General features: G+C 40.6%; 1 protein-coding gene across 4 annotated transcripts in view; it reads right to left on the bottom strand.

Annotated features, from left to right (window-relative positions):
• FGF14 (fibroblast growth factor 14) overlaps positions 1-25,705 on the bottom strand; it is a 610,229-nt gene extending 584,524 nt beyond the window's left edge. For all 4 annotated transcript variants that reach the window (XR_003519363.2, XR_003519364.2, XR_004819992.1 and 1 more), the window contains exon 1: positions 24,731-25,705. Coding sequence is in view for 1 of the 4 variants with exons in the window: in XM_027591057.2 (XP_027446858.1) it covers positions 24,731-24,938 (208 nt within the window). In the remaining 3 variants the exon portion in view is untranslated. The remainder of the gene's footprint in view (positions 1-24,730) is intronic.
• Between the last annotated feature and the right edge of the window lie 453 nt (positions 25,706-26,158).

Genomic DNA, 26,158 nt, shown 5'->3' with positions numbered 1-26,158 from the left:
GTTTGCTTTAAAATGTGCTTCATTCATTTACAACTAGGGTAAAGAGCATCAGAGAACGAGAACAACCCACAAAATTTACCTCAAATTTTTGGGAATTAAGGAAGATAATAATAAAAATGAAGTAAAATATACAGATTAGAAAAGTCTCTAAAATATTTATTTTGGCATAGATGATTAAGACTCAACTCTATAATATATACAGGGAAAAGGAGATACCGTAAAATTCTAGCACAGATATTTGACAACATTCTTTAGCTCAAGAACAATATAAGGACTTCAAAACTGTCTGTTTGCAGTCAGTCCCACTCTAGGCAAAATACAAAATGTTCTAGGCTCCTTTCAGCCCTGAAGGCTTGGGAGCAAAGACTTGGTTAGGCCCCTGCAGTACAAAGAAGGCTCAGTGAGAGCACATCTGTCTTCCTTCAACCTTTACTGCCTATCAAAAATGTATTTAAGAACCCTATAGCTTTAGCTACAGGTAAAAGTGTGATAATATTACATTAATTTAAAAATTATCATTATTTTAGCAGGGTCACCCACGGGAAAATGTAGGAAAGAAACTAACATTGTTCTGACAAGGAAGTGAGGAGCAAGGAACTAACAAGGAAATATCTATTGTGTCAGGTACGTTACTTATTTATTCTCTTTTAGTCAATACTAGTATATAAAGGAGGTATTCTCCGTCTACTACCAAGAACAAAACAAGCCTAACAAATAAAAACAACTCCGAGCTCCAGAGAAATCACAGCTAGGATCCCAATCTTTATCTAACTCCAAAGTTCACACACTTAGACTTTATCAGGAAAAAAAAAAGGCAACAAAAAAATTTTTTTTAAATATACAACTATTTAACAGTAACTGTCAAAGGAAGACAATAACAACACAGAGGCACTGAGTGGCCTTTAGACAGAGTCACTCAAAAGTAGCCCTCCACACCAGTAGGACTGGGGACATCTTGGCTCCACAAGCCCAAAGGAAATAGAATCATCTGGCTTGGACTTGTATCAGAAGATCCTTCTATTATATGGAGGAAGACAGAAAAGACTGAAATTTTTCTAGGCTTCCTACTAAAGGAAAATGTCCCGGGAAATAAAAATCCAGATTTTAAAATAGTTCCTTTTTTTAATGTTATAATAACACCATCAAAACCCACTACTAAAGTGGTTATTTGTACTTAGAGCTCTACTCCCAAGTTTAGGTTAGAGATATCTAAATTAAGGGCATTAAGAAAAATATGACCATTACTTTCGAGGAAACCAAACTTATTCCAACCTGCATTCGTTCAGTGAAACTACTAGGTGTCAAGCAGTATGTCTGTTGCTGGAGATGCAGAAATAGCAAAGAGATCTCTCTGTTGTATTCATTTGTATATCACCTGTACATCTAGGTAATGTGGATACATACACACATACAAAAACGAATACATACACACACACACACACACGCACACACACATACACACACACAGAGCATTTATTATATATATGTTTCTGGATGTTAAATGTGCATATAGATTAGGCCAAAGAACATCAGCATGTTAACAATCCTATCTTGTTCTAAAGTTTGGGGACCAAAGCACATTAGTAAGAAAGGTGAAACAAAAGTCATCTCACATAACTGCACCCTTCTCTGGCAATGCACTTGAAAATAAAACACATTTTTATATCATCAAACAAAAAAATTACCTTTGGAGGGAAAAACTATTATATTCCTTAGAAAATAACACCAAGATCTTCCAAAGCTTTCACTAGAAAGCCAGCCAGGGCTTTTATAGCCTCTGTCGTGCCTCCTGAGATTCATCTCCCCTTTGTGTATCTCACTAATGATGGCTTCAAGAGAGAGAGTACTGGCACTGCTCTGAATTTAATACTTTGGTTCAAGCAAACGTAAACCGCCCTTCTCCTAATTCCCTAGCGCAGAGCCAAGGCAAGGCTGTAATACTTAAATATAAGATAATTAAATATTTGAATATAACACAAAGAAAATCAACATAGAATGCATGGAACTGGATAATCTAGCATACAGTTTACCTGTTTTCAGTTTAGACTTCAATACATGAATGCCTCCCTGCTAAGCTTCCAACCTGCCCCCAAAGCCTAATTACATCTAATAAACCTAATAACCAAACCCAGGTGAAGCATTAGGGAGAGCGTGAAGTTTCTTTCCCTATGTAGTTTACTCTCACTTTCAGGGTTCAAGTTCATGTCTGAACCTTTCCTCAGATGACTGGACCTGAGAATGTCCACCTGCTATGGGAGAGGCTCCACCTTTATATGACCCAAGAAAACCCAAGAAAATAGGGTGATTGTTTTTTAAACAAAGCACAGTAAACTGTAGCAGCGGGGGTTGTTCTGTTACAACTTTAGATGACATTCAAAGCAAGGAATGTTTAGGTTTTGCATGAGATAGGTAGTGAACCAGAATAAATTTAAATAAAAGAATTTTATATCACAATGAGTTCTCACCTCCATTGCATTAACATTAAAGCTAACTAGACAAATTAAAGGTAATTATAGCATCATATTGTCAGTATATTAATGAAATGCCCATGTTTTGAAAATAAACAGATAAGAAGAGTCAGAGCAATATTTCAACCAAAGATAAATATATAAAAATTTTTCACTCTACATATCTATAGTCTGTGTTCTATTTTTACAGGGCTATTAACTTCTTAAAAGTGTTTATAAGTTTCACAGAGTATTAATTTTTAAGTATTTATAAGCTAAACTACAGTAAAAGTAGGCATATATTGCTACTAAAAATTTTCATAGTATCCTTATTATAGTTTCATATAATATACAACAAAATTTGTTTCTTTGAAATACCAAGACATTTTTAGATTGTTCTTTGGTAAAGTAAATTAAGAATGGCAAAAGGTCTTTGGTTATATATTAACTTAAAATGAAATTTATAACTCTCATGAGATTTTTCAACAAATATTCCTTGGACAGTTGAATATCCAGAGGCAAAAAAAATGAAGCTGGACACTTACCTTATACCATATATAAAAATTAACTCAAAAAGAACCAAAGACCCAAATGTTAGGGCTAAAACTCTCAGAAGAAAAGTTAGGACTAAATCTTCAGTCAGGAAATAGTTTCTTAGATATGATAGCAAACACACAAATGACAAAAATAAATAAATAGGACTTCATCAAAATTTAAAATTTTGTGCATCAAAGGGCACCATCAAGAAAGTGAAAAAACAATTCACAGAATAGAAGAAAATATTTGTAAATCATATACTTGATAAGAAACTTGTATCCAGAATATATAAAGAACTCTCACAAATCAAAAATAAAAAGACAAATAATCCAGTTAAAAATGAGCAAAGAATCTGAATAAACATTTCTCCAAAGAAGATATACAAAGAGCCAATAAGCACATGAAAAGAAGCTCAATGTCATTAGTCATTAGAGAAATGCAAATCAAAACCATAATGATATACTACTTCACACTCACTAGGATGACTATAATCAAAACAGCAGACAATAACAAGTATTGGCAAGAATGTGGAGAAATGGAAACCCTCACATGTTGTGGGAAGAAATATAAAATTGTGCAGCTCCTTTTAAAAACAATGTGGTGGTCTCTCAAAGTACTAACACAGAATTACCATCTGACCAGCAATTCTACTGGTTGGTATATACCCAAGAAAACTGAAATTTTTAGGGTAAAAATTTATACACAAATGTTCATAGCAGCATTATATTTAGTAATAAAAAATGGAAATAACACAAATGTGCCTCATCTGAAGAATGAATAAACAAAATGTGGTATATCTGTACGACGGGAATACTATTGGAAAATAAAACAGAATGAAGTACTGATATGTTCTACAACATGGATGAACCTTGAAAACATTATGCTAATTGAACACACTCACATATTGCATGATTCCATTTATATGAACTATCCAGGATAAGCAAACCCACAGAAACAAAAAGTATATTAATCCTTGCCAGGGCATGAGGGGAGAGAGAGATAGGGAGTGACTACGAAAGGTATGGAGTTTCTTTTTAAGTTAATGAAAATGTTCTAAAATTAGATAGTGGTAATAGTTGCAATTGCACAAGATCTGAATATACCTAAAAATTACTAAAATGTACACTTTAAAAGGGTAAATTTTAAAGCATATGAACTGTATCTCAATAAAGTTCTCATAAAAATGAGATTTATAATTCATAATCTGGATCTAAGAAATGCATTTACAATGATATTATAGTTGTACCACCAATTATTTTAGATTTCTAACATTACAGAAAATGTTCTTTAGTTTTCTTATAATTCATTAGACAAGTATGCCTACTGACAGCCACATAAACTTATCTAAAAGAACAAAAAATGCACAAACACCCCCAAGGGCATTTCCAGTGGGCCTTGTGGGGCAAAAACCAATTTCTAGTCATAACCTATTTTACAGCTATTACTATTGTCATTGCATTTTTCGACTTAAAAATGCACCCAACCTATCATGAAATGCTATCTAAGGATGGCCACGGACTCTGCATTCTGTCTGGAATACTCCAGCCCAAATCTATCCCTCATTTGTTCCAACATGCAGAATCTCATGACATAATTGGCATGGCAAAGGGAAAAAGGAAATAGGAGAGAAAAGAGGAAGGAGGATGGATCAGGTCATTCCTCCACCTCTAGCAACATTGCTTCTTTAGCTCCAGGACTGACCATACCCAGCAGCCTTTTATCTTTATCCAACCTTCCTATCCCCCTACTCCCCCTAGAAAGACTAAGATCCCGTCTTCATGAATCATCCACTGGGCCAAGCATACCATTCTTCATGTAGAAGGAATTCAGTAAGTGTTGGGTATTGAATCAACCACCTGAAATGGGACTTCATGCTTTAAAAATGTTACAAAAAATTATAACAGCTTTTTTTAAAAAAGGAAACCAATCCTCAAACATTAAAATCTGAATTATCAGTTCTTAATCATGGTGCCCGAATCACTCATTACCATGATGTATGCTCAAGTAATTTGATACTAACAATAAAGTACTAATATTTGTCAGTGATTGACTTTTTTATATAATTAGAATATATTCAGGGCTATTGTTCTAATAATGTTCTTATTATATTAATTCTAATATTATTTCTTAAGTAGAGAAAGGAGTAAATCACAACTAATGAGCAGAGACAATTATTCATAAAAGTGTATTAAACATGAGGATATTATCCATCATGACTCAGTCAGAGTTTGATTCTTTCCAGAAAGCCCTCCATATCCTCTTGTTAGCCCCACAGCATCAGAGCCACAGAAATGAAAGATCATTCTGATATGACTATACCCTACAATATTAATCAAAAGAAATTAGTTAGATATTATGCTCTACAGATATATACCGTAAGTCTATGTATTTTATTTTTTTACTAAACCATAATTTCTAATCCAATTAAGGGTCAGTCCCAAAGTGACCCCAGGGAATTAATTTAAAGGAAGTCTTAGAATCAAGGCTATTTTCTCCTCCTTCTATATCAAATGAAGTAGCCAAAGGAAAAACAAAAAAACAAACAAAATAAAAATGAATGCATGAGAGCATCTAAAATAACTGAGGTTTTCCCATTTTATTACTTTAGACGGAAGGTTAATAAGGTGATATGGAAGAGTCAGAGCAGTCCTTAGGAGATGTGGGGACGTCATCAGGATGAAAAACTTCTGCACAGCAAAGGAAACAGTCAACAAAACAAAGAGGCAACCCACAGAATGGGAGAAGATATTTGTAAATGACACTACAGACAAAGGACTGATATCCAAGATCTGTAAGATCTGTAAAGAACTTCTCAAACTCAACACCCAAAAAACAAATAATTGAGTCAAAAAATGGGCAGAAGACATGAACAGACAATTCTCAAAAGAAGTACAAATGGCTAACAGACACATGAAAAAATGTTCATCATTAGCCATCAGGGAAATTCAAATCAAAACCACATTGAGATACCACCTTACATCAATTAGAATGGCAAAAATTGACAAGGAAAGAAACAACAAATGTTGGAGAGGTTGTGGAGAAAGGGGAACCCTCTTACACTGTTGGTGGGAATGCAAGTTGGTACAGCCACTTTGGAAAACAGTGTGGCGGTGCCTCCAAAAACTAAAAATAGAGCTACCCTATGACCCAGGAACTGCACTACTGGGTATTTACCCCAAAGACACAGATGTAGTGAAAAGAAGGGCCATATGCACCCCAATGTTCATAGCAGCAACGTCCGCAATAGCCAATCTGTGGAAAGACCCGAGATGCCCTTCAACAGATGAATGGATAAAGAAGATGTGGTCCATAGATACAATGGAATATTACTCAGCCATCAGAAAGGATGAATACCCAACTTCTACATCAGCATGGATGGGACTGGAGGACATTATGCTAAGTGAAAGAAGTCAGGCAGAGAAAGTCAGTTATCATATGGTTTCACTTATTTGTGGAACATCAGGAACAGCATGGAGGACACTAGGAGAAGGAAGGGAAAATGAAGAGGTGGGAATCGGCGGGGGAGACCAACCATGAGAGACGATGGACTCTGAGAAACAAACTGTTTTAGAGGGAAGGGGGGTGGGGGGATGGGTTAGCACGGTGATGGCTATTAAAGAGGGCACATACTGCATGGAGCACTTGGTGTTATACAAAAACAATGAATTATGGAACAATACATCAGAAACTAATGATGTACTGTATGGTGACTAACATAATAAAATTTAATTTAACTTAAAAAATAATAAAAATAAAAGTAAAAATTATCTCAACAAAGGTTACTTGAAAGCCATGAAATGAACTGGTGAAGATATGAAATATTCTGTTTTTTAATTTCAAAATCGTAAGTTTAAAAACACAAAATACATCATCTATTATTTTTTAATTGATCCTACTTCTTAGCTATTTTTTTCTGCCTTCAGATTACTGTTAATGTGAACCCTTCTCTGATGGCTCTCTTGGATGAAAGATTGTACTGGCCTGCAGAATGAGAAAGTACACAAACAGGATTTAGCAATAAGCTAAAATGCCCAGCATACATTCCATAAATACATTCAACACACTTAGCATTTGCCCTGTAAATTAAAAAAATTCAAATAACAATTTAGTTAAGACAGTATATCACTACTCAGCATCTCAAAATATGGACATTTTGCCATAATGGAATATAGCAACTAAGAAATAAATATAATGTGTATTACCTGAAAGTTACTTTTACACAATTTTTGAAGTTCCCTGTACCTGTATGGCAATCGTTTGGTTTTTATTAGCAATACAAACTTCTACCATTTTCCCTAATTTTCTTATAATTCTGAAGAGATAAGAAGAACTCCTAATGAAATTTACAATAATATTAAAAAGCATTTCTACCAATTATAAATTTAAAAGAATACAAGAAAGAAAGGGTTGAGGATCTGTCTTACATTTAAACTGTTACAGTGAAAGGAAAGACATAGTTAGGCAAAAACTGTTACCAAGATTCACAGAGACAATGCCTCCTTCTGCTTTGGATCACACAAAGAAGAGAGTAAGGTTATGATTCAGTACGAGTTCAATGACTCTAATGTCCTTTCTCAAGGCTCTCACAAATCCATGTTAGTGGGCACCAGAAAGACTAGATAAGAAAGTGTGCATATATCCATGCCGATCCATGTAACACAAGGTGAATTCTGAAGTAGCATCTTTATATGCAAAGGGGGTAAATTTTAATTTTTATTCAAAGCTATGCTGATACAACACTTAGGCCCTTTACTTAGCTCTGAGCTATTCTGACCTTTTGCATTGTACAACTATTACCTTTATCCTAATTTGCAGAGAGTTTGATTAATTCAATTATGCACTAACCCACAGAAATTACAGAATTCAGGTTTGTGCTGCCAGTTTGCTCCTACCCCTGCTGTCACCACCTAAAGTGAACCCATTCCCCTTCTTGTATAAATTATGCTTGTGACCCTGTAAGTATCACTCTTACAAACTGTGACCTTTAATAAGGATCTTAGCTCTAAATCAAAGAAATTGAATCTGCTGCTTTTAAGGCATTACTAGGTACATTTTTATAAAGGTTGAATAGCCATTAGTAATTTAATTAATATGCTTATTTTAATAAAAGTTATCTTCCTTAAAATATCAGTCTGTAAAGACATGCAAGAAACAGATATTGACCCTTAAAACACAATTCAAATTTTATAACAGAAAGTAGAAAAACAAAATTTATTTCCAAAAGTTGTGATTCTAACAAATTGTTCCTTAATGTATCTCCCCACTAACCCTTGATTCACTAAAGGTCATTAAGGGTACCAGAACTCTTGTAGAAAAAAAATGCGGTCCAAGTTGTTGAAATATCCAAATAGCCTCGTACCCAAATAGCCCATGACATTTTAGTCCTTCCCAGTGTAGCGTTTCACTGGAAAATATCATCTTGCAGAGAAATAAATTGCAGTAATGAGTACATAATTACTACAAAGTTGAGCGACACCTTGAAAGTACTGAATGTCATTCCCACTTTATTTAGAAAGCCAGTAAAATTACCAGACCTAGCGAATTTAAACTGAGATCTGGTCTCAAATTATGTAAGACAACGTAAAATATGTTCATCTATGTATCAGTGACATGTAACTTTCAACAGCGTATTTGCTACACTTCCTGTCTCACATTCTCAACAAATCATCATTGATTTCAAGGAGTAGACTGAAGCCACCTTGAGCCTCCCCGAAGACATCGCTTTCCCCCATTTACACCTTTTCAGCCATCTCTCAAAGTTCAGAGGAAACAGTGGCCTTCCTGTTGCAGAGTGTCTTGGTGTGCTTTCGGTTTATCTCTTCCCAAGCACTGAGAGATATTTCGCCAACCCATATTCAGCCATACTCAGAACCATCCCATGATCAGAGCTCCTGTTTCCCATTTCCAACTAAGAAAGGATATTTCACTTGACTGCTTCTTATTATGAAAGCCTCCTCCTTGTGCTACCCTCCCACAACCAACTCTACAAGTTACACTTTCCAACTGTACCAGAGCAATTCTCAAGCATGTCACTCCCCACTGTGGAAACGTTCTCTAGTTCACTAATTTTTACCACATCCAGTCTAACTCCTCTGCCAGGCTTTTGAACTCCAAATTATGATTCCTCTAATCCTTGAAAATATGACTTCACTAACATTCCCACAAACCCCCAGACAGGTACCTTTCCCTTAGCCTTTGACTTTCACTCATATTTCTCCCCCTGCCAAGAATATACTTCTCTTTCCTGCCAACTGAAACATGCACTCAATAGTCAGCTCAGGTCACATTTCTCTAAAAGATTTCCCTTTCCTTCCCGACATCCCACATGGGTGTCCTACACACTCCAGTTAGCCTTCAGTTGTACAGGACTCTCTCATTTCTAGTATTCTCCGTACATTTAGCTTAAGTACTTATGGGCCAAAGACCAAATGCTTACAGGATATTTTAAATCCCTCCTAGTAACTAACATAGAATGTACCACATACTATTTAATAAATACCGGTAAGATTGTTGTATAAGATTATATATCATCTATCTTCTCAAAACCTCAGGATCACTTTTGAATTTACAAATAACAGATATTTTTCTATAGACTAACTGCATCTTTGGAACAACAAGAACAGCAGGCCTAAGAAAATGAGAAAGGGAAGAAAGTTGTTGCTTTTCAGAAACAGATTTAAATGACAACTTATCACGGGATTTCTGCATGTCTTGTAACTGCTTTTATCTCAGACTCTTTGCAAGGATATTCAACCTTGGAATCCAGGGATAATGCCTCCTTCCAGGTTAGAAGACAGATTTGTTTCCTGACCAGGAAAATAAAGATAATGCCTCCCTGCAGAGCTAAGGTTGGGCAGCTTTGCTAGGTACTCCTTAAAAGACAGGGGATTGCCTAACCTTGGAGTTCCTCAGCCGCGACACAAACCCCAAGTGCAAGCATCTACCTGGGTCATTCAGCATTATCCCTGGGGGATTTGGGGACAAGGGGGACCTGAAGCTCATGCTGCCTGCTGTGCCCTGAGTAATAAAATCCTCTATCTCTGACCCAGGAGTCTCCTGTCTTCAGCCAGCATCTATGTAACTGGGGCAGGCTAACTTGGTAGCCTGAAAACTGGGTCAACTCGCAAGCCCTTTGTAGTTTTGGACAACTTCTGCCTGTTAACCAAAAGTAAGTCTGTTCAATTAGGAGTTTCTAGTTTACAAAAAAAAACAAAAAACAAAACAAAACAAAAAAGCTACCACATCACATTCTATATATCTAACATTCAACGACATGGATGAATCTCAAAAACAACATGCTGAGTGAAAGAAGCAAACTCAAAAGCGTGAGGACACCACGATTTAATGATATGAGGTTCTACCACATGCTAAGGTTAAGTGAGAGACATCAGAATGGTGGCTGCTTCTTAGGAGAGTCCCGGATGGAAATGGAATATAACAGAGAAGGAGTTTTCTGGGGTGATGGAATGTTCTATGTTTTGACTGGGTTGCTGGTTACAAGCATACAATAGTCAAAAGACATCACACACTACAGTTAAGAACTGTATGTTTTAAGGTATATAAACTATGCTCGATAAAAAAAGCATTACAAGTTCTAAATACCTAAATACTGAATATATTGCAGTTTCTTTTAGTTTCAGGATATAATGATTCACAGACCCCCGAAGACATACTGGCCAGGTTCACACACATTCTTTGAACATCGTCTTTAGAGAGGCAGCTACAACATAGGGATTTAAGAGTAACCACTCTGGAGTAATACGGCTCAGGTTTGTGCCTGGATCTTTAATTGTTAGCTAGATACTGTCAAGCAACTTCCTTAACCTCTTCATGCCTGGATTTTATCCTTTTAAAGATAAGTACAGTTGACCATTGAACAACACTCGGCTTAGGGGCACTGACCCCCTGCACAGTCAAATATCCACATGTAACTTTTGACTCCCCAAAAACTTAACTATTAATAGCCAACTGTTGACTGGAAGCCTTACCAATAATGTAAACAGTTGACTAACACATATTTTGTATGTTATATGTATCATATATTATATTCTTATAATAATATCTCACTTTTTCTCAATTTTTCAGTCTTTCTAGGCTACATAGTTTGTCTGCAAGTTTTTTTCCAACTGTCAGAAATCTCAAAAATATTTTCCAATAGATTTATTTTAAAAAGTGCACATATAAGTGGACCCACACAGTTCAAACCCATGTTGTTCAAGGGTCAACTGTATAAAAAAAGTTCCTACTGGTGGTTATGAGAACTAATAAGGTATTATAGGTAAATTGCCTTGTACATAGAAAGCGTTCTCTAAAGATAACTTAGATAATTTAGAGATAGTGATAACCTAAGATTCAAAGTAATTCAGGATATCTCTGTTAAAGTCGAAGAGCAATATGCTTTTAAAAATCTAGTAACGTTAATGTACATTCATTAGTGGGAATATGAGGTAGAATATTTGTTATAATAATACCACCCAAAAGTCATTTTATAATATAATCTAATAAAGCAACAGAACCACAGCACAATTTTTTACGTGCTATTGAAAGCACAGAAAGAAAAAATTAAGTCAAATAAATGCCACTTTTGGTGAATGTCTCCAGTCCAGGTAGACATGTCTCCTTTACTTTCTGACAACTGTATTATTAGACTTTTTGTCCTTTTCTCCCTAATGTAATACATGAGAAAGTTGAAGGTCCAATTGAATACTAATCCCGACCTTGCCTAAAGAGTAAATTGAGGACAAAACTTTTGAAAGACAAGCCTCAAGGAAATATGTGAAAGGACAAAATCTGGAGTATGATAGCACAAATACAGGGAGAGTGGGACAAAGTGGTGAACTCTCAGTGATGGAAAAGCACTTTGGTAAAGGACAAAGCAAAGAACAGGGATCGAACTTCATGGCTCTGCTGATCAGGCCACACTCTATCTTTAGCATATATGCCACTGGTTAATGTCCCCATAAAAAGGTGTGTGTGCCACAGAATCGCCTCAGAACTGTGCTCTTTAAGATTATTCCCAAGATTTCAAAAGGCAATATAATTAGGAAAGAGAAAATAATAAGCAATAATGATACAAAATTTCTATCCTTTTAAAATTCATTTTTTTTCAATTTTTGTTACTGCATCATTAAAATAGTTCTAACATTTACTATCCACTCCATTAAAAGTATTTCCAGGATTTCATATCCATTATTATATGTATGATATATAAGGAATTTAATGTCACTGAATTGGCATATGAGTGGAAATTTTCATTGTAAAAGAGAATGTAATTAAGTCAATGAAAAACACAAATTCCTAGGAAACAACTCAAGTCATTGGATAATAAAGGAGGAACGAGCCTATTGGGTTACTGTTTTCAATCTGCCCCACCAGGAAAATGTTGAAGCAGAGTGGTATTACTGAGTATTTAGTTAGAGAACTGACTCAGGCTTCCTGGCAAACATCTTTTCTTTGCTTAAGAATTATAATACCTGGGATACAACAGTAACACAACCAAAGATGACTTTCAGACTTTGAAATAGCTGGCTATTAAAAACAACAACAACCACCTACAACTGTTTTCATCTTTAAGCCTTTTTTTCACACTTATTCTTTTTTAAAGTACAACAGTAGTGTACCCTGCGCTCCACACAGGAAGTGGAAAGAAAAGAGATTGCAATCCCTCCCAAACTATACTTTATCTAAGAGGCAGCATTGCAGAAGAGGTTACCACGCACTTCAGCGATCCACTGTAATTGTGCAGACAACAAAATGTTATAGGGCGGAAAAGGGCATTTTAATTACAACTACATTCAGTTCTATCTAAAAAGCAGGTGCGCACACTTACATATGTAAATTCAGTAAAGTTCACACTTCCTTTTCTTGCCAGACTTGAATAGTTAATTCGAAAACTTGGCTTTTAATTGCACTCATGGACTCCTCAAACTGAACAAAATATTGTGTACAAAAACAGTTACTACTGACAAAGAAATATATATAATATTAAAAAAACTTCTTGACCTTTCTTCCTTGTAAAGCAGCTTTTTCCATCCCTGAGGACCTCCAGATGTGAAGTGAAGAAAATGAACTCTTTATCCTAGAGCAACTCTCCTAGAACTGCCTATTTAAGTTTTGATCTAAAAAGAGAAACTTGTCAGTTTTCTACTTGCTACTCATTGCTACCACAACCCTTTGATATGAACAGTCTGAAGAGAGCCAAGTTTTTACCCCATGTTTCAAGGAGATGGAGGTGTGTTATTGGCCATTGGCCAGTGGATCATGATCCACAGGAGTTGTCCAAATTAAAAACCTGGGGTCAAAATATTCTAGACTCCCCCCTCTCCTTCCTTCCCAAATTCGCATTGGCCACTGAGATAGAAGGACTGTACTTCCCCTCCAGCCCCTGTCACTGCCTTATTCTGGACCTTACCACTTCTACTTCAGTTGCTGCCTTTGTGGACTTTCTACCTTCAGTCTTGCCCCATTCAAAGCTATTTTAACCCACACTGTCCACGATAGCAGTTGTCTCAAGAGTAAATCTGACCCTGCCACAGAACACATGATCTGTTCTTGACTACTGATAAAGTTAATTTGTGTATCAGGACCCACAGAATGGAGGCAGGCCCAGCGACCTGGCCCACATCACAAATCCAGACCTCAGTCAGCCTGCACTTCATGGGAAACACCTGTCAAGGAAATCTAACATACAAATCACAATCCTCCAACTCTGTTTTAGCTAGTTTACCTTATATTAGAAAATAGGACCTGCTATCCTTATAAAGGAATCCCTAACTCCTAGCCAATCATGCTTGTTTCCCTGTTGCCTCTTCTAATGCTTTTTAAAACTCACACTTGCCCAAAATTCCTTGGGAAGGATGCTCCAACTACTTGTGAGCACTGTACTCCTCCAATCAAGGATTGTTTTCCCTCGAAGAAAGGACCTCAAACTGATTACTGAATTGTTTTAGTTTTGCAAATTGCCAGTTTGGGCAATGAGATGGGACCTGAAGACAGCTGCTAAAGATTCTAGGGACGGCTTCTAGAAGCAGGTGAAGGTACCCAGAAAGCCATTTTATTTGCTGCCTCTCTGACTACTCTGGTAAGCTTCTCTCTGATCAAGTTCTGCTTGTTTTGCATTCTGAGCTCCACAAGTTTGTTCACCTTAGTCCTTCCAGGTGAAAAGCTGGAGTGTGAGAGCCTTCGGGTTTTCACAGTGAGACTTAGTGAACCACAACATTTAGGTTTGTGGCCAAACTCGTGTACAAGGTAAGCACCTTTGTGGGGTTCCTTACAAGTCTCGGGAACTGTGCAAGGCAGCCAGCAACAGTAAGTCTGGTTGAATTATGATGGGTTATTTCAAGAGAAAATAATGGTTACCCCTCAATCTAAAGAAAGCAAGATGGCAGCCACTGGGTGGACAGGATTCATAAAGCTTCAAGGTAAGTCCACAGCACAAACTGCTAGGAAACTTGGGGAAGGGAATTAAGACAAATTCAGACTTTTCCGACCAATGACACATCAAAATCTAAGTAGGTGCAAGTTGGACTATTAAAAGCCGTTAGGGTATCCACCACTATAAAGACATTTTCTTGTGAAAGGCATAATAGATCTATTCCTAACGGGGATCTCAGAAGCCAAAACCACAGAATTGGTGGGCATGGGTCAAACACCTAAAAGCTCTTGGAGTGTTTGACACCTAACGGGAAGACTCCTGTGCTAGGGTGAGTTGATCACAGAATGGGTTAGATCGACACTAAGCCACGTGCCAACCTCAAGAAAACTTCTGTGTAACAAGGCACACTGTAAAACAGCACAAAATCCCCAACCCAATGGCACATCCCTCTTAGGTATTAATTCGGCTCTCAGAGACCCAAAGCTTTACTAAAGAAATGGGATCCTCAAGTTCCAAAGAATTAAGTGTGCCATCTTCCAGCACAAATGTTTATGACTAAGGACTGTGGTCCCTGAAGTTGTAGGTATCTACAAAAATGGCCAAATCTGACTAAGACAACCTAGATTTAAAATGGCCTTTATGAGGAATATTCTAATTAGACAAGATCATTCATTGAAAAAGTGAACTTGAAAGTAAGTGTTCCCAAATCAAACAAATAGAATAGGGTACCTATTTTAACTGGCATGCAGAAGCCTTTGAAACAAGACTTCAAAAATAGCTTCATGGAAAGATTTATTGCAAAAGACTAAAAAAAAAAAAAAAAAAAATCAAGGACCCAAGAGGTACCTAAAACAAAAGACTATAAGCATTAAATGACTTCTGCTACTCCCTTCTACCCTCCTTGACCTCAGTACTCGCTACTCCTCTATCTGTACTATCTTTCCACTCTAAATAGACTACATGACCATAAACAAAAGTCTGCCTATATCCAGATTATAATGGCCTATATCCAGAGGCCCCTGTATCTACCACTACATGGGCCCCTTTCAGGGTTGATGGGACTCCAAGGGATTCTCCAGTAAACTGCTACTAGTATTCCCTTAAACAGCCAAAGGGAAATTAAAATAAAATTAATTAAAAAAACTTTGCCAAATTCTGGTAGATACCTCAGCTTCACTCTCTACTTCAAACCCCACTCACTCTGGAGCCTTGGAGAAGGGATCAGGGGAAAACTGACAGAAGCCAGTGAAGGGTGAAGATTCTTACCAAAATCAGCTCTCCTGGATCTCTGTCTGCAGTGCCTCGTCAAGAGAGGAAGGTAAAATTTCATGTTATCCCTTCCTTTTCAAGATGCATTGGATATTGAGCCTTTATCTCCCAAGGACAGCTGTTGCCTTCTTATTTGTCTCCTTTTGTGTCCTGAGAACTTGGCTTGGCAACCATCAAGTTGGGGGCCCTCAAAACATAGCCAGACAGAAGTGGAGATTGCACTCCATTTGTGGCTAGTGTCCTACAGACTGTGGCAAGCTCTCAAGGGAATTGTGTTAAGTCTTGATTTTGGTAATCTTCGGGAGTGGCTCTAGATCTTGGGAGAGCAGTATCTTTTGCAACTTCTTTGAGAATGCCTCTCACATCCAAAAGATTGTTCAATACTGCCAGGAATATTTACTGTTTGTCCCAGCTAAAACCTGACAAGATATTCAAAAAGACTTTTTTATGGTTAGAAGTTTGCTGATATTGGAGACTGATATTCAGAACCTCATGAAAACTTTTATTTAGGCCTATCTGCTAAGCTAAATGAAACTATGTACCCAAATGGAAAGAAAACTATTCCAAAGACAAATAGCTCTGTATCTAGAAGACAGGAATCTTTTGATTTCCATCTTAGTTGAAGATCTTCTCCCTGACCTAAAGAAGCAAATAGAAGATAATGTAGTTGGATGGGTGGTCAACCCTTTGAAGTCATACAGTTGCAACCCAATTCTTTGAGGAATTAAAAAGAACTGTCCTTGTCTTATAAATTCAGTCTTTACAAGAACAGAAATGCAGCTCTAGAAGCAATTCAAAACCCATCTATCATTTTTATCAATCCCCAAACCTCCCCTGCTGATCTATAAAAACTTGTAGCTATTGTAAAATTTTGGATTTAGGAAACAAATCCTCATTGGAGGAGCTTGCATTCTTTCCTTGTGCCTTTGAGGTGTAAATGTTCTACCCAGTCTTCTTTAGGAACTGAAGGAAATCTCTTTGAAAAGCAAACTTCAGGAGGTAATTCTCATCAGAAGGGAGAAAATAAAGAAAAGTGGGGGAAGCTATTCGGAAACTAGGCCAATGAAAAATCTTTAAAAAGTGTAAAGCCATCTAAACAGGTCACCTTAACTTATTCCATCAATTTGGATCCAGCTGTTCTTTTATAAGCTAGTGAGTTTTGCATTATTGTATCCTCAAAATAGTCTTTTTCAATTTCTAAATTTTCAGTGAAGTTTTCTCTAAGATTCAAAATGCATGTGATTCTGCCCAGTAGCCCAAAGAGGACAGAAGCCCGTAGAGAGAGGTTCCTCCCCCCAACATGTTTAGAGGCTGTAGGAAAAGGCATCTGGAGAACATAATGGTTAGGACAGAATGCAGTCTGTTTCAGCACCAACCACACAACTCTCTAAAATGCACGAAGAGCTCTTGGTAGTGTCACCAGTAAATTACAATGTTTCTTCTTCCCAGGCTCAAAGCTGCTGTGTCTACAATTCAAAACCAGCTCCTGGACCCGTCTCTTCCTCCACCGTGAAGGAGTGGCCGCCCTTCCAAGAGGGGCAGGTCAGTCATGATCCCTACAGTGGCCCTCCATCTCTCATAGTCTCTGATTTTGGAATACAATTTAAATATACTCAGCCTAGTCCAGGGCAGGTACAGGAAAGACGGAAGGGCTCACGTGGAGCGCGGACCGGGCGGGGGTTACAGAAGCCTACAACATGGCAGCTGAGGCTGACCTGAGATTATTCGAACATGGCGGCTGAGGAAACTGCGGCCGAGAGAACGCAGGAGCCAGCCCCGGCTCTTCCGGGAGCTAGTGGGGAAGCTGAGAGGCCCCCTCGGCTCATCTTCTGCCAGTGCTGGGCTGGGGTGCGATGCCCGCAAGTCAGCTCTCTCCTCCGGCCCAGTCCCTGAGCCTCTGGGCCCAGCGGCTTGTAGAGGGGCAGCGGGTGGAGGCGGCCACCTGTGGGCCAGGACCAGACTCTTTCCGCAGCCCTCCGGCCGGTGCTCACACCGCCCCTGCGTGGACGCCGGCCGAGTGGCCCGCAAACGCGCCACCTCAGGACCCAGGCCCTGCCTGCGCTCCAGGTCGCCCCAGGACGGGCTTCCTGTCGCCCTGGTTTCCATAGCAACGGATGCCCACGCCGCCGGTCCCCAGAGACGCCCCAGGGTCAGAGGTCATCTCTGTGACAACGGAAGCTTCCCGCGCTACGGCGGCTCGGACGGGCCGTTTCCGCCGCATTGCGATGCCGAGTACCCCGCGCTCGTAAGCGAGGAGCGCGTGGTGGCGGGTCCCGGAGGCTCGGGCCGCGCGTCACACCCGGAGGAACACGGTGCTTGGTCTGCGTGCCCCCTGTCTTCGGACTCAGTTAGGCAGACTCCGCAGCCGACTTCAGCCAGGACGCCCCGAGGGGCCCGGTTCCTGGAAGCAGATCCCAGTGGCCGAGTGGCCGGCTCGCGGTTTGCAGAAGGCTGTGGCCCGCGGCTCTGGAAAGCGGGGGCCCTGCCTCTGCCGTGCATTCTGCCACACCTTGTCCCTGACACACTCCGCGCCTCCCGGCCCGAGGCCACGGCGCCCCAGCGCCCTCCTCCTCTGACGGCGGCTCCAGGAAGGAGAAGCCGAATAGATCAGTGTGCTGGTGGGATGTGCAAGGAGCTACCAAGTTTGAAGATGGCTGCTTCGAAACTGAAAACTGAAAAGAATAAAATATTAAGGGGGGGGGGGGGGCACCGCCTTTCAAAGCAACTGAACTAGAGTCTGGTTAGGTGCTGTCCCCTCAAGAGCAAAAAGATGCCACAAAGGAGATTCCCAGTTACCATCTTCAGATAGAGGAGTTCAGTAAAGAAAAGAGGAACAATTCACTCGACTGTTTTTGTGAAACGTCTTCCTTTTTAAGGAGAAGCGAATTTAAGATTAGAAAAGAAAAGGAAGGGGACTCTTGCAGGGGGAACCTAATGGTGCCCTCACATTCGCTCTTCAAAGGCTGAGAGGACCAGAAGGGGAGACTGCGATTGGCTCTTGAGCTTATATTTTTGAGTAAGGCCTCAAGTTTTGAGATTTTTGGAAAGAGGGTATTATAAAATGTAGGCCTAGGGAATGTCAGCTGACCGAGTTTCAGGATGCTTTACCACGGCAGGATGAAGAGCTAGGAGTCCACTAACAACTTTTTCCTTCTCTCTGTTTTATCGTTAAGAAACCAAATTCTTGGTTGGCACTTTTGGAAAGGAGTAAGCATTAAGTGAACTTAAGCTACTATAATTTATGATACCTGCAGTTACATACCCACAGTTAACTTTCACAAAGAATCCTATTTTCACTGTTAATGCACTTAATTAAAATGTACTGAAAGCCTGCTACATATCATAACTAAAATTTTTGTCAGGGAACAATGATAAAGGCAATAGTGCCCAACAATTGTGGGGTGACTTTCTTAGATAGTTTTAGTGGATTAGATAAACAAAAGCTTCAGTTTCCCTGTGAAACATGTCTGCATTATGCCTCCCTTTTGCCTTCGCAAGACCCTAAGAATTCCTTCTTTCAACTTCCCTTTTGTCATCTTACCTTTTACATTCTGACTGAAGCAGAAAGTTAGTTTGAAGCAACTAGAGAAATACACAGGAAAAACATCAGGACACTACTTGGCCCTTAAAAAGCAGAGTAGCAAAAACATTATGCATCTCTAGAGGCATATGGAGGAACCAAGAAGTCTCCCTCAGAAAATTCCCTGCCCTTCAGTGCTCAGGTTCAGCTCTTACAACTAAATCTGGTATGTGATAAACAAATGGAATCCTTAAAGAACAGAGACTATGGCACTGAGCTGGTAAAAGTTTCAGTACTATTTCCCTGACCCACAGTCTCTCCTGGAGGTGATCCTAAGGTGAAGCTCAAAGGTTTTATTAAGAATATACACACCACAATGCAATGTCTGGTTTAAAACTTAATAGAGGAGGGGAAAAAAATCTTAATAGAGAAGCTTCAAATGTACTGTTAAATTCCAACTGTCTCGCCTTAAGGCATAAGAAACTATTTTGAATAAATGCTTCCATTTTGAGACATCTACATGGTATTTATAGGAGGATTATGAGTCAATTGAGTGAGTTATGATGCCAAAATGTACAAAGGAGTGAAAATTTTGATTGTTGTCCTTGTTGCCATATGTATAAAAACACCACAAAAGTCCCCAATGCTTGTGTTGCTAAAACATGGAAGACTGGGTTTGAACATTTTTAAAGAAATGGTTCATGTGGGAAATGTTAAACATAGTATAAAATTACCTTTAGCGCCTTCTGAAAGCAGTTTTTGAAAATTTGAACAAACATCTCAGTTTTAGATGCTGTCTAAGATGAGAATAGGCTGGATATGGGTACAGCCAAAGTCATCCTCATTGTTAAAACCAAGTTGAGATTGTCATGCATTGGATTTCACACTTTGTTAACTTGGATATAATTTCAAAAAAGAAAAATCCACTCTCCCAACAAGTCAATACTTGGAAACCTATCTAAAATGCTGTCCTTTGGTTCATGAAGTGCCACTGTTCTGCAAACTCATTTTGCTACTTCAGTAACTAAAGCCTGTTGGATGGAGTCCAAGGCCAGCTCTGATTACATGGAATCCCACTCTAAAGGCAAGCATGTCAGTAGGAGAAGAACCTCACACCTGTTAGGTGTTCTAGCCATGTAGTCTGAACTTGCTGTCTCCATTGGATACATGCTCAGTGTTTAGAAATGCAGAGGTTGTGGCCCATATGTGGCTCACCCAGCTCCACAGGAACCCAGGATGAGTTGGCAGACTGAGAAGGGGAAGGAGTAAAAAATGCTTACTTCCTTTTTTCTTCTGTCTCTCCCTATTTTCTTCTGTCTCTCCCTATTTTCCCACTTCTAAAATGCCATGACAGCCCTACATGTAAAGCAAGTAGTTTTAAAAGGATAACATATATTTAAATGAGTAACAGAGGCGTACCAGATGTTTTGGGCACCTAAAACAGCTTCAGTGAAAGGCAAAAGCAAAGCTGAAAGACACCAAAACAAGTAGGAAATAGAAAGTGACGATGAGTTCTACCAAGCCCTGCTTGTTTCATCTCCAAATTAAATGGCGGAGAGAAAGACTGAGTTCAGAAAAGGAGACCCTCTGGGCCATGAGTTTTGGGATTTTCTAAATGTGCTCTGTTGAACTCGGTCTAGGACTTCTGCTTCGTACCCTCCCTCCCACTCTCACTGCTCAATAAAATTATCTTTGATTACAACTTATCTTAAATTCTGTGCTTTCCAAAACCCTATCGAGCCAAGAAAGTTTGGGGGTCTCGTGAGTGTGGTTCAATGCGTGTATATATTCGAGGCTCTGTGGCTTCCTTTGCTTGTTGTAGATGATGTGTCTGAAGAGATATCCATGACATGACCTTAGTGTTTCCCCTTATCGTGGAATTTTTTTTCCAACCACATTTCTTAGCAACTGTCACTCAAAGTCTAGTGACCTAGATTAGTACCAAACTGGCCTGTGATACACATTGGTCAGTCCAAACTATCATTGCTGGTTTAAAGAAACATATCAAGCCCTCCTCCAGGCTAAATAAATGCCTTGGACTTAGTATTCCCTATTTAATGATTTGCCAAAAATACAATCACCTTGCATGACTCATAAGTGAAAGCTGAAGCAGGTAACATTTATTCTAAACATAACAGCTACTGCTTTACTAGGAAAATAGGGGAAAGTAGGACATTTAAGCATGCATGTGTTCTCTGCTAATAGTTGTATTGTGAGACACTGGACAGTTTCTATGAAGATGGTAGATTTACTTTATATGTAGGATTTCCAAGCTATTGCAATTTATTTTAAAAAGCATATATTGTGTAAGTATGTTCTTCATGTTCTTTTCCAATTAAATTTTACATAAAAACAACTACAAAAAAAGGTTAAATTAATATCTCTTATTTAACTGCTATTAACTTTTGGGTAGATAAATAACTTTGTCCTTAAGTTCATGACTCTATTATCTACTTATTTTCACACCAACATAACTATATAGCAGTGCCCTAAAAGTCCTCCCAGGAGCCTTGACCAAACTACCCATACTTGTTGACAATTTAAAAATTAAGAATAATCAGTAATTTATTCTATAACTTGCAAAGATTGAGAAGAATTATTAATCTAAGAAGGCTTCACACCAAATTCATGATCCTACTGCTGGTACTTGGAGGTATTCTGCGAAGCTTCTTAATTTGAAACCAGTTAATTGTCCTCATTTTAGATTTAAGATAACATAATAGGTAGTAGTCAATCTGTTCTTTCTGGTTTTAACAGTTAAGAAGATTTTAGTCTTTGTTTTATTTTAATTACCCAATTAACTTCTTGGTTATACCGCTATCTTGGGATCAAAAACCTGCAAACGATTTTAGGCTTCATGTTAATAGCAGAAGGAGAATGGAACCTACCAAGTACAAACCAGAAAAGGAATGGCTAAGCATGGATTTGATTTGAGTTCAAAAAGCAAAACTTTTAGAAGATGAGATAATGTGACACATTAATGTCACATTTTTTAAATAATTTACAAAATACTCCCAATTCCGGGTTGGAACTCTAACCTCTGGCAATCTAAGACTACACTATCCCGTTAGAATAGTTGGTGATGTTGTCAGACACGCTTTGAATTAACCCATCAATTCACACCCAAGTACTTTTGCATTCATAAGCTGCAAAATAAATTACTCTAAAAATAATATGTCATTTGACACCTTCCAATATGCCTTGAAAGGAAAAAAAAGTCTACTTTATTCTAGAGAGATGCAAGTGGGTGGGGTGGGGGAGGTGTAATAAAAATATCTTGCACCGTGGGGGGGGGGGGGGAATTAGTGTTTCCAGTAAAACTGCTTACAAAAAAAATTATAAAAGCAGAATTTTTTTTCCCATTCTCCAGTACTATAGAGGGACTGACTTTAAGGTCCCTAAACAAATGGCCAAGACAAAAAAAAAAAAAAAAAGCTTTTACATTATTCCTTTCTCGGAAGGGAGCTAAATCCACAGGACACGAGAAGGCTTCAAAACCCACTATTTTTACTGCCTGAAGGCGCAAGCCCTCCCTCCCAAGAGCAGCCCTTGGCTTGTCCCAACTCGGGTAACTCTTGCAAAAAGGGTCTTCACATTAACTTGAGAGGCAGTAGTGTTGCAGCTCTAGGTATCACCAAAACGTCAGCAAGTGTTGGGCTCCATGCGGGGTTGGGGTACACCTCACAGTTGAATTAGAAACGGGGTGGTAAGGTGACAATAGCGCTTTCTCCTTGGGCAATGCTCAGGATGGTGGTTATCAGTTCAGAGTTGCTAAACGCTGAGGAGTTGAGAGAGAGAAGGGTAAAAGGACAGGGAATGGAGGAGGAGGGTGAGAAGGGAGGGAGAGGGAGAGGAGGGAACGGAGGGCGACGGTGCGAAAGGGGTACAGCACAGGGATGAGAAGTCCAGGGCAGAGGCTCGGAGCCCACTGCAGCGCGGCGCCGGCGGGCAGCCAGTGACTTCTTTCTCCCAGAGCCTCCCCAGCTCCCTAAAAGGCCCAGCTGGGGCAACTGCCCAGGCGTCCTCCGCCCGCATGCGAGCATCTGCCCTTTCGGACGGTCCAACGACTCGCAGTCTCCCTACTCCTGCAGCACTGGGGGCCTCACAGCGTGCTCAGCCTCCATACCCACCACCTCCAACCCCGCCCACCCACCACTCCTCCTCCTCCTCCTCCTCCCCCTCCTCCTCCTCCTCCTCCTCCCCCCGCTCTCGCTCCGGGCACCCGCAGACGGAAGCCCCCTCGGAGCGAGCCGCCCCAGCTACGCTGCATTTGCAAGATTCGGAGGCAGGGAGGCAGCAGCCACTTGCTGCCGGGCCGCTGGGGCTCGGGATGCCAGCGCGGCCCTCGGCGGAGCTCCGGGTGTCAGGGCGGCCGCGGGGAGCCATGATCTACTACACCGCAGTGCCAGCGTCAGGAGCCTCCAGCGCGGGTCTGCCGCTGCGGGACGCCCGCGGCCCCGCCCCCGCCCCCCAACGCAGCCCCAGACACAAACACCCGGCCCCCCCCCGCCCTCCCCAGCCTGAACTGAACCCGGGGACACCACACACACCCCCGCTGCCCGCGCGCGGCTCCCAGACTGGCGGCGCCCAGCCTCCTCGTCGGCGCGCCGCCGCCACCACGCAGCCCTCCGGCCTGGCCTCCCCCACTTGCTCGCCCACAGCTTCGCGGCCGTCCCCCAAACGCCTCAGATTGGGACACCGGGAAGTGAACCTCCGGGATTCGACTCCCCGAATCACCTGCATTTGCATTTCTTATGTAATGCACTGCAAGTTTCCCGGTTGGAGCCTTTGAAATAGGGGCGCATGATTACCGAAGCCTGAAGCTGGAACCCACTGCCCGGCTCATCCCACCCGCGGAACTTGGGGGCAGGGTTTTGACACTGCTTTTTCCAAGGGGGGGGAGTTAAATTGCATATATTGGAGGGGGCTGGGCTTGTCTTCTCCGTCTGGGGTTCCCCCAGGCATAAGCCCAGCTCAAGTATTCCCAGTGGCAGGAGGTGTCGGGGGCAGACGGGGGAATGAGTTAATACTCGTGCACGGAGAGCTAGACGGGGGAGGGAGGCGGGGGCTGACGGAGGAGCGGGGCCGCGAGGCAGAGGGCCTCTTTTACTTTGGTAAAGGTGACGGGGTGGCGAATATTGTGCAAGCTAATCAGAAAGTCTAGAGCAGGTCCTCGGCACCTAGCTACGTCCCTGAACCTGCTGCAGAAGTAAAGAGAGCTCGCGGTTCTTTCTCCTGGCAACTACGGAACCTTCAGCTGCCTTGGGCAAAACCTTAAGCCACAGCCCTTCAATATTCCACCGAACATAGGCAACCAAATACATTAAAAAAAAAAAAAAGTTTCCTCCTCCCTCCTAGTGATGGATTGTGTCACAGCCAAGGGATGCTGATAATGGTTTTCGGGCTCAGAGACGCCGATCCAGCTGTTACTTGTTTATCCATCAACACCTCTATATGCAACACTGTCCTGGTTCCTTTTCTGTTTCCCCTGCCTTCCTGCATAGCAGAACTGCAGATCTAGCTCAATGAGCAACAGACAGGTTATTATGAGGAAAAACATAACATGATGCATGTTTTGCTTACCAGTTGGGTTCTTGTTTTTCTTAAGACTCTTGCCACAAAGACACTGCAGCATATGCGTTCCTTTGCTGAAAATGTTCCAAAGAAACCACATTGATTTGGGCGAAAAGCAATCCAGCAGCTTAGACACCCTGAGAAAGAAGAGATCCTTGTGGTTGCATAATAATAATTTGAAATCAGTTCTCCTGAAGAGGGGCACCGGTTTTACCATAGGAAAAACGATAATATTCCGGATCTTCTCCCAGTTTTTTCCCCTCACGTGGTATATTTCTTTGAGACTTCTCAGTGATTGTTTTTTTTCGGCCAGGGTGAATGATTTATCCCCCTCGATCACCACTGGATTATTACCAAAGGGTTGGAAAAAAAATCCTTTTTCAGCATGAAGCCAAACAAAAAAGCAAAGAAATCCCAACAGAGACCAGAACTAATCAGAGAGAACAGTAATGCACAAAAGATCCCCAAAGAGAAAACCATAGCCTTTTACTTGATCGCTATGAGGATGGGTGGGTCTGCAGAAGGCAAAGCAGGATTCATCTCACTGAGAGAAGACTGCCATTGTGTAGCCCCTAGGAGAGAAGGAAAAAAAAAAAAGGAAAGAAAGAAAGAAAGAAAGAAGGAAAGAAAGAAAAAAAAAAAAAAAACCACCAGCACACACACACACACCAATACCACCTCCGAGATCGAGTCTGACAGCCGAAGACAGAGCCTCCCTTCTCCCAGTGTCGGTTTTTTGTTTTTTTTGTTTTTTGTTTTTTGTTTTAATAATCAATCTCCAGTGCTCAGTGGGATCGGATTGAACCTGCAGTTCTCAATCACCACGAAGAAAAGATGCAAATCCAGGTGCCCCCTCCCCTGGTCAGGCTGGTAGTAGGTAGAGAGCGCCACAGATCCCCTTCCTCCTTCCCGTCACTCTCCCAGTTTCCAACAACGGTGAGCATGAGGAAAATCTCCCCTCCGGATTCCTCGCCCAGCCTCGGATGTGAGTTACAGGCATTAGAGGGAGGAGGAGGAGGAGTTGAAGTTTGCATTGAAAAGACTGGCTTTCCATGACGTAGCCACGTGCTTTCAGACCCGTCACCAGTGAGATGCTTCAACCCGCCCGGGGAGGGCAGTGTCACTGCAGTCTCTCCGCTACTTTCTCCCTGGAAGTCCCCCATTGCCGGCACCCCAGCCCCGGCCCCAGCCCCGGACCCTCTCCCTCCTTTTCCCAGAATGAGCCGGCGGGCTGCTTGCTCCTGGAGCCATCTAACAGAGCCTTCTGTTAAAAGTGAATTTTGAAAAGGAAAATTAACAATTATAATGAGTAAATCTTAGAAAATAGGTGAGAGGGGAGGGGTTTGAAGAGAAACAGTAGTTTATGGCCACCCCTCACAGCCAAAATGAGCTCCACCTTAACTTACATTTGCAAAAACAGCATAGAAAGCCTCTAAA

This window comes from Zalophus californianus, chromosome 3 (assembly GCF_009762305.2).
Source record: "Zalophus californianus isolate mZalCal1 chromosome 3, mZalCal1.pri.v2, whole genome shotgun sequence".
NCBI lineage: Eukaryota > Metazoa > Chordata > Mammalia > Carnivora > Otariidae > Zalophus > Zalophus californianus.
Note: the sequence above shows the minus strand (reverse complement) of the source record. Positions and strands in the feature narration are given on the sequence as shown.